Genomic DNA, 10,000 nt, shown 5'->3' with positions numbered 1-10,000 from the left:
ATACACACATCTACATACATATACACACACATATATACATATATATATATATATATATATATATATATATATATATATATATATATATATATACACATATATATATATATATACACACACATCTACATACATATACACACACATATATACATATATACTGTATATACACAGTATATATATACACACACACATTTAACCATATACATATATATATATATATATATATATACACACACATCTACATATTTACATACATGTACACACACATTATATATATATATATATATATATATATATATATATATATATATATATATATATATATATATATATATATATATATATATATATATATATATATACACACACATCTACATACATATACACACACATATAAACAAACACACATTATATATATATATATATATATATATATATATATATATATATATATATATATATATATATATATATATATATATATATATATATATATACACACACATGCACTCACGCAAACACACACAAACACACACACACACACACAAACACTTTTTTTTTAAGAATCAGCTTTTGGGTTTTTAACAATCAACTATTATTGATATTACAATTATCGATATGATTGTAATTATTATTGATATCATTATTATTTATATTATTGTAATTATTATTTATATTTTAAATATTGATATTTGTAGAATTATTATTGATATTATGATTATTATTATTATTGATATATCATTATTGCTGTTATTTATACATTTTCAAAGACGTGTGTAACTTATTATAATTTATACATCCAATAAAATATGAAAGGTTGTGTTGAAAGGAGAATCGATTGTAAATTGAATCTTCAGCTGTAGAACCTGAATCAAAGTGTGAGACGGCCAAAGAACAAAGTACAAATACATTTATCCACTAAGGACTCCATTGTGGCACATTATTTGCAGCCACATGTGGCCCCTGGCCCTTGGACCTTTGAACATGTTCTCAGACCGAGCATGCACATCATCCCCCTCTGTGTCTAATGCCACTTTCCTTTTCTTTGACTCACTTCCATCACAAGAGCCTGCCTCACACAAGATAACAATGAACTATGTGCGTGCAGACATTCTCTTTTTGTGTAGATCATTCCAGAAAGTATCATGAGAGTAAAGATTGATAAAAGTCTTACCCTACTACTGCCCTTGCGGATTTGCTGCCAGCGCTGCGGGTGGAACATGTTACATGCGTGTTAGGAGCAGGACTACCAGGAGGTTAGAGGTCACGAGCAAACATCAATACTCAAAGGCAGAGTCAGTCATGGCCCCGCCCCTCACAGTCTCCGCCCACTAACACTGACCTAGTCCTCCTATTGCAGGGGTGGGCGATTCATTAAGTTGCATGAGCAACCCGAGCACAATATTTCAATTACATTTTGCTCAATGTTATTTTTGATGTATACCGTAAGAAAAATAATAATATTAATAATAATACTTTCATTTAACCTAACTTAACTTTATACCAAAAGCACTGCTTTGGAAATCATTTGTACCCCTTTCAGAGATCACCTTTAGTTCCCCTTAAACATCCTCATTAAGGCTGAAACGACGCGTCGACGTAGTCGACGTCATCAGTTACGTAAATACGTCGACGCCGTTTTTGTGCGTCGACGCGTCGCATAATGACGTCACACTACCGTCATGGCGAAGCGCAAAGCAGACGATCAAAGAAGACGATGCGAGCGGTGCGAGCGAGGGGGGAAAAGCATGCCAAAAGTGGTCAAAAGTGTGGGAGTATTTCAATAAACGGCCTAATAATGTTGTTGTATGCACACTGTGTCGAGCGGAAATGGCCTATCATAGCAGCACGACGGCTATGAACGAACATTTGAAAGAAAACCATCAACTAGTCAATCGTCCGCGCGAGCATACGTTGTCATCATTACACAAAAACATGAATGTGTCATTTGTATCTGCTAGGGGTGTAACGGTACGTGTTTTGTATTGAACCGTTTCGGTACGGGGCTTTCGGTTCGGTACGGGGGTGTACCGAACGAGTTTCTAAGCTAAAGTCTTAGCAAGCTGCTTTGCTCCGTCTGCCTCTGTCTCAGCACGCAGCATTGTCCCACCCACACAACCATCTGATTGGTACACACGCAGCATTGTCCCACCCACACAACCATCTGATTGGTACACACGAAGCATTATCAGCCAATCAGCAGTGCGTATTCAGAGCGCATGTAGTCAGCGCTTCAGCGTGGAGCAGATAGGTGTTTAGCAGGTGAGCATCAGGCAGCGGACTCTCCCCAAATGATAATAAACACCTCCCAGTCAACTACTAGTAACATCACTATGAGCCCGTTGACCTTCTAGAAACTTAAACTGCAGCTCAGCTCACTCGCAATCCTGGCTTGAGGTGAAGGCTAATTAGCTCTCAGTTCCAGCCACATCGACCCCTTCTGAGCGCCTATTTTCAGCTGCTGGGAATATTGTAAATAAGAAAAGAACCAAAGCATGTAGACATGCTAACCTTTCTTCATTACAACTGTTAGACACTCACTGGAATGAGTAGAATTGGTTATTGTGTACTGTGTTGGACTGGATGTTTATTTTGCACATTTTAAAAGCAATACTTAATGTTTACAGTGCTCCAGAATATTTAGATTGGCACTTTTTTGTATTGGATGTTTATCTTTATTTTTGCACATTTTAGCAAATAAGCAATACTTTCACTTTTGTTGAAATGTTTACACTGTTGTTACAGAATATTTCGTTTTGCACTTTTTTGTATTGGATGTTTATCTTTATTTTTGCACATTTTAAAGCAAAATAAGCAATACTTTTACTTTTTAAATGCTTATACTATTGCAGAATATTAAGATTTGCACTGGATGTTGACTCTTATATTTGCACATTAAAAAGCAAATAAGCTACTTTTAATTTTGTTACATTTTAAAAGTTTTAAATGTTTACATTGTTACAGAATATTTAGTCATGTTGTTGTCAATGTTGACTGAGTGGCCATACTTCTTTTTTTTTGTAAATAAAAGCCATGCCTTTTGAAAAAACAGGCCTACATTTATTTTTTCATCTTCATTTTGAATAAAAAAATAATCGGTAAAAGGAAAAATAATCTATAGATTAATCGAAAAAATAATCTATAGATTAACCGATTAATCGAAAAAATAATCTATAGATTAATCGATAGAAAAATAATCGTTAGCTGCAGCCTTAATCCTCATGTTGCACAATGAAATGTAAGCATAGGATGACTTTAGACTTTCTCTAGTAACAGCATTCCGTGATTAATATCGATAAATTAACGTTAATAATAAATGACAGTAAGCACTAGGGATGATGTTCGAAACCGGTTCTCCCGGTTGTTCGGTAAGAAAAGAACCGTTCGATAAGAAAAGAACCGATTCCATGGACTCAAATCCCTTTTTGAGAACCGGTTCCCGTTATCGAGGCCACTATAGTAAAGAAAAACAGTTGGTTCTTTATTCGAATCCCTGGGAACGAATCCCGTCCCACAGGAAATGCCCTGTGGAACATCACAGGAAATGACGTAGCTCAGTCATTAGACTGAGCTACGTCATTTTGAAGCACAGTACACTCCATCAAGCGGTGCGGCTTCAAAGCTTACCAAAGTCATACTAAAACGTTTTGATATATTTTTGAGCGCCGAGTGGAATGTTCTATATTTTCAATGGAACATATAAAATGTTGGTGTTGTTTACTTTGAGTCCTTTGGCCATCATAGTGCAGTCTACACGTATCTTTATGTTTGACTGCCATCTACTGGTCACACTTGTCATTACACCATGTACCAAATAAAATTGCTGTGAGGTCGGTAAGCAAAACCAGAATTATTCCGTACGTTAGGCGCACTGTCGAGTTTTGAGAGAAAAAAAAAGATTTTAAGTGCACCCTATAGTCCAGAAAATACAGTATTTTTAAGTTACATTTTCCAACAAGCTTGCTTATTAGTTCAGTCATTAGACTGAGCTACGTCATTTCCTGTGATGTCACACAAGCAGCAAAAATAATGGACCGGAAAAAACGCTATTCACCTATAGTGATCACAGAGACAGGTTGTTTTTGTGTTAATGTACATATTTGTTTTTCTGAAAAATCCCACTTAATATACTTTGGGTAACAACAGTCAATATATATATATATATATATTTATTTTTTTTAGGGGGGAACAGTCAATATTTATTTATTTATTTAATTGTATTTTTTTCTTATAAAATAAAAGTGAGCTTTTGTTAAACCAAATATTGTGGGTTTTTTCCATGTATGCAACTTAAAAATAATGTAAGGCTTTTTAATGCCACTTAAAGCTAATTATTGCTTTTAATGTCCTTTCAATGGAACTTAAAACTAATTTCATGCTTTTAATGCCCTTTTTAAGGCAACTTAAAACTAACCTAATGTTTTTAAAGCCCTTTTAATGCAACTTGAAACTAATTTCATGTTTTAATGCCCTTTTAATGCAACTTAAAAATAATGTAATGCTTTTTAATTTAACTTAAAACTAATGCAATGCTTTTTAATGCCCTTTTAAAGCAACTTAAAATGAATTATTGCTTTTAATGCCCTTTTAATGGAACTAATTTACTGATTGTTAATGCAACTTAGTTGTAAATCATCTGTTTTATTATTATTATATTATTATCATTAATGTTTTAAAGCCCTTTTAATTCAACTTAAACTAATGTCATTTTTAATGCCCTTTTAATGCAACTTAAAAATAATTTAATGCTTTTTAATGCAACTTAAAATGAATTATTGCTTTTAATGCCCTTTTAATACAACTAATTTCCTTATTTTTAATGCAACTTAGTTGTAAATCATCTGTTTTATTACTATTATATTATTATCATTAATGTTTTTAAAGGCAATTTAATGCAACTTAAAACTAATTTCATGTTTTAATGCCCTTTTAATGCAACTTAAAAATAATTTAATGCTTTTTAATGCAACTTAAACATAATGTAATGCTGTTTAATGCCCTTTTAATGCAACTTAAAAATAATTTCATGTTTTAATGCCCTTTTAATGCAACTTAAAACTAATGTAATGCTTTTTAATGCAACTTAAACATAATGTAATGCTGTTTAATGCCCTTTTAATGCAACTTAAACATAATGTAATGCTGTTTAATGCCCTTTTAATGCAACTTAAAAATAATTTCATGTTTTAATGCCCTTTTAATGCAACTTAAACATAATGTAATGCTGTTTAATGCCCTTTTAATGCAACTTAAAAATAATTTAATGCTTTTTAATGCAACTTAAACATAATGTAATGCTGTTTAATGCCCTTTTAATGCAACTTAAAACTAATGTAATGCTGTTTAATGCCCTTTTAATGCAACTTAAAAATAATTTCATGTTTTAATGCCCTTTTAATGCAACTTAAAACTAATGTAATGCTTTTTAATGCAACTTAAACATAATGTAATGCTGTTTAATGCCTTTTTAATGCAACTTAAACATAATGTAATGCTGTTTAATGCCCTTTTAATGCAACTTAAAACTAATTTCATGTTTTAATGCCCTTTTAATGCAACCTAAAAATAATTGTATGCTTTTTAATGCAACTTAAACATAATGTAATGCTGTTTAATGCCCTTTTAATGCAACTTAAACATAATGTAATGCTGTTTAATGCCCTTTTAATGCAACTTAAAACTAATTTCATGTTTTAATGCCCTTTTAATGCAACTTAAAAATAATGTAATGTATTTTAATGCAACTTAAACATAATGTAATGCTGTTTAATGCCCTTTTAATGCAACTTAAAAATAATGTAATGTATTTTAATGCAACTTAAACATAATGTAATGCTGTTTAATGCCCTTTTAATGCAACTTAAAACTAATTTCATGTTTTAATGCCCTTTTAATGCAACTTAAAAATAATTTAATGCTTTTTAATGCAACTTAAACATAATGTAATGCTGTTTAATGCCCTTTTAATGCAACTTAAAACTAATTTAATGCTTTTTATTGCAACTTAAAATGAATTATTGCTTTTAATGCCCTTTTAATATAACTCATTTCCTGATTTTTAATGCAACTTAGTTGCAAATCATCTGTTTTATTACTATAATAATATTATCATTAATGTTTTTAAAGCCCTTTTAATGCAACTTAAAACTAATTTCATGATTTTTAATGCAACTTAGTTGTAAATCCTCTGTTTTATTATTATTATTATATTATTATTATCATTAAAAGTACTTTTTAAGATAGATTTCCCCATTCTGTGAGTCCCTCCACGTATGAGGGGCGTGTCCAATGGTTGACTCCGCCTCTGAAGGACTTGCGAAAGGACGAGGTGTGACGCAAAGCTGCTAGAGAAGCCATGCGACGGGAAGAGGTGTAAGAGCGCCCCCTACTGGTCCTCGTCTGCTGTCCCCGTCTCTGTGCACCAGGGTCATGTCCAGCAGGACCACGCCCATGTCCTCCTCCAGGCTGTTGGGGTCGTCCAGGTGCAGGACCAGCTCGTTGACCCTGGGGTCAAAAGTCAAAAGAAGGATTTATTATAGAGAATTCTAACCAGCAGGTTGAGTCACCCCCTGGTAGGTGAGGGGAGCAGTGAGCAGCAGCGGTGGCCGCGGCCGGGAATCATTTTGGTGATTTAGGGAGGTAATGGGTCCCGTTTTTTTTAATAGTCTTTGGTACGACTCGACCTGTCACTCCAACTCACGACATAAATACATCAACAAGTAAAGAATGAATGGAGTTAACGTTATGGTAATAATAATATGATAGTAATAAAATATGACGTTAATGAAAATAAAATACAGGAAAAAGTCAATAATTATTGGAGTTATTAATGATATATTATAGTAATATAATTGATAGTAATAATTAATAAAATAATATGATAAAAATAATACAAGCATGACGTTAGTGAAAATAAAATACACGATAAATTAAATAATTAATGGAATCATTAATATATTATAGTAATAATATTATAGTAATAATTAATAATATGATAGTAATAATACAAATATTATGAGGCTGATAAAAATAAAATACATGATAAAGTAAAGGATTAATGGAGTTAATATAATAGTATAGTAATAATATTATAGTAATAATAATATAATATGATAGTAATAATACAACTATTATGACGTTAATAAAAATAAAATACATGATAAAGTAAATAATAAATAAATAATAAATAAATAATAAATAAATAAATAATAATAATAAATAATAATAAATAATAAATACATAAATAATAATAAATAATAATAAATAAATAATACATGTATTTATTATTTATAAAGTAAATAATTAATGGAGTTATTAATAATATAATATAGTAATAATTAATAAAATAATATGATAAAATAATACAAGTATGACGTTAGTGAAAATAAAATACACGATAAAGTAAATAATTAATGGAGTTATTAATATATTGTAGTAATAATATTATAGTAATAATTAATAATATGATAGTAATAATACAAATATTATGAGGTTGATAAAAATAAAATACATGATAAAGTAAAGGATTAATGGAGTTAATATAATAGTATAGTAATAATATTATAATAATATAATATCATAGTAATAATACAAATATTATGACGTTAATAAAAATAAAATACATGATAAAGTAAATAATAAATAAATAACAAATAAATAATAAATAAATAATAAATAAATAATAAATAAATAAATAATAATAAATAATAATAAATAATAATAAATAATAATAATAATAATAATAATAATAAATAAATAATAATAAATAAATAATAAATGTATTTATTATTTATAAAGTAAATAATTAATGGAGTTATTAATAATATAATATAGTAATAATTAATAAAATAATATGATAAAAATAATACAAGTATGACGTTAGTGAAAATACACGATAAAGTAAATAATTAATGGAGTTATTAATATAATATAGTAATAATTAATAATATGATAGTTATAATACAAATATGAGGTTAATAAAAATAAAATACATGATAAAGTAAAGGATTAATGGAGTTAATAATATAATAGTATAGTAATAATAATATAATATGATAGTAATAATACAAATATTATGACGTTAATAAAAATAAAATACATGATAGAGTAAAGAATTAATGGAGTTATTAATAATATAATATAGTAATAATATTATAGTAATAATTAATAAAACAAAATGATAGTAATAATGCAAATATTATGACGTTAATGAAAATAAAATACATGATAAAGTAAATAATTATTGGAGTTATTAATATTATAGTAATAATATTTATAGTAATAATTAATAAAATAATATGATAAAATAATACAAGCATGAGGTTAGTGAAAATAAAATACACGATAAAGTAAATAATTAATGGAGTTATTAATATATTATAGTAATAATATTATAGTAATAATTAATAATATGATAGTAATAATACAAATATTATGAGGTTGATAAAAAATAAAATACATGATAAAGTAAAGGATTAATGGAGTTAATATAATAGTATAGTAATAATATTATAGTAATAATAATATAATATGATAGTAATCATACAACTATTATGACGTTAATACAAATAAAATACATGATAAAGTAAATAATTAATGGAGTTATTAATAATATAATATAGTAATAATTAATAAAATAATATGATGAAAATAATACAAGCATGACGCTAGTGAAAATACACGATAAAGTAAATAATTAATGGAGTTATTAATATATTATAGTAATAATATTATAGTAATAATTAATAATATGATAGTAATAATACAAATATTATGAGGTTGATAAAAAATAAAATACATGATAAAGTAAAGGATTAATGGAGTTAATATAATAGTATAGTAATAATATTATAGTAATAATAATATAATATGATAGTAATCATACAACTATTATGACGTTAATACAAATAAAATACATGATAAAGTAAATAATTAATGGAGTTATTAATAATATAATATAGTAATAATTAATAAAATAATATGATGAAAATAATACAAGCATGACGCTAGTGAAAATACACGATAAAGTAAATAATTAATGGAGTTATTAATATATTATAGTAATAATATTATAGTAATAATTAATAATATGATAGTAATAATACAAATATTATGAGGCTGATAAAAATAAAATACATGATAAAGTAAAGGATTAATGGAGTTAATATAATAGTATAGTAATAATATTATAATAATATAATATGATAGCAATAATACAAATATTATGACGTTAATAAAAATAAAATACATGATAAAGTAAATAATAAATAAATAACAAATAAATAATAAATAAATAATAAATAAATAATAAATAAATAATAAATAAATAATAAATAAATAAATAATAATAATAAATAAATAATAATAAATAAATAATAAATGTATTTATTATTTATAAAGTAAATAATTAATGGAGTTATTAATAATATAATATAGTAAAAATTAATAAAATAATATGATAAAAATAATACAAGTATGACGTTAGTGAAAATACACGATAAAGTAAATAATTAATGGAGTTATTAATATAATATAGTAATAATTAATAATATGATAGTTATAATACAAATATGAGGTTGATAAAAATAAAATACATGATAAAGTAAAGGATTAATGGAGTTAATAATATAATAGTATAGTAATAATAATATAATATGATAGTAATAATACAAATATTATGACGTTAATAAAAATAAAATACATGATAGAGTAAATAATTAATGGAGTTATTAATAATATAATATAGTAATAATATTATAGTAATAATGCAAATATTATGACGTTAATGAAAATAAAATACATTATAAAGTAAATAATTATTGGAGTTATTAATATTATAGTAAGAATATTTATAGTAATAATTAATAAAATAAAATGATAAAAATAATACAAGTATGACGTTAGTGAAAATAAAATACACGATAAAGTAAATAATTAATGGGGTTATTAATTTATTATAGTAATAATATTATAGTAATAATTAATTAATAAAAATAAAATA

General features: G+C 26.5%; 1 protein-coding gene across 3 annotated transcripts in view; it reads right to left on the bottom strand.

Moving 5' to 3' along the window:
- The window catches only part of LOC133629913 (multiple C2 and transmembrane domain-containing protein 2-like), an 86,037-nt gene that overhangs the window by 33,470 nt on the left and 42,567 nt on the right, over positions 1-10,000 (bottom strand). For all 3 annotated transcript variants that reach the window (XM_062021032.1, XM_062021042.1, XM_062021051.1), the window contains exons 6-7: positions 6,390-6,504; positions 1,175-1,207 (exon numbers count right to left, since the gene is read on the bottom strand). In XM_062021032.1, the coding sequence (XP_061877016.1) occupies positions 1,175-1,207; positions 6,390-6,504 (148 nt within the window). The remainder of the gene's footprint in view (positions 1-1,174; positions 1,208-6,389; positions 6,505-10,000) is intronic.

Source organism: Entelurus aequoreus, linkage group LG02 (genome assembly GCF_033978785.1).
Source record: "Entelurus aequoreus isolate RoL-2023_Sb linkage group LG02, RoL_Eaeq_v1.1, whole genome shotgun sequence".
In the NCBI taxonomy this organism is placed as follows: domain Eukaryota; kingdom Metazoa; phylum Chordata; class Actinopteri; order Syngnathiformes; family Syngnathidae; genus Entelurus; species Entelurus aequoreus.
This window is presented reverse-complemented; position numbering and strand designations above follow the sequence as displayed.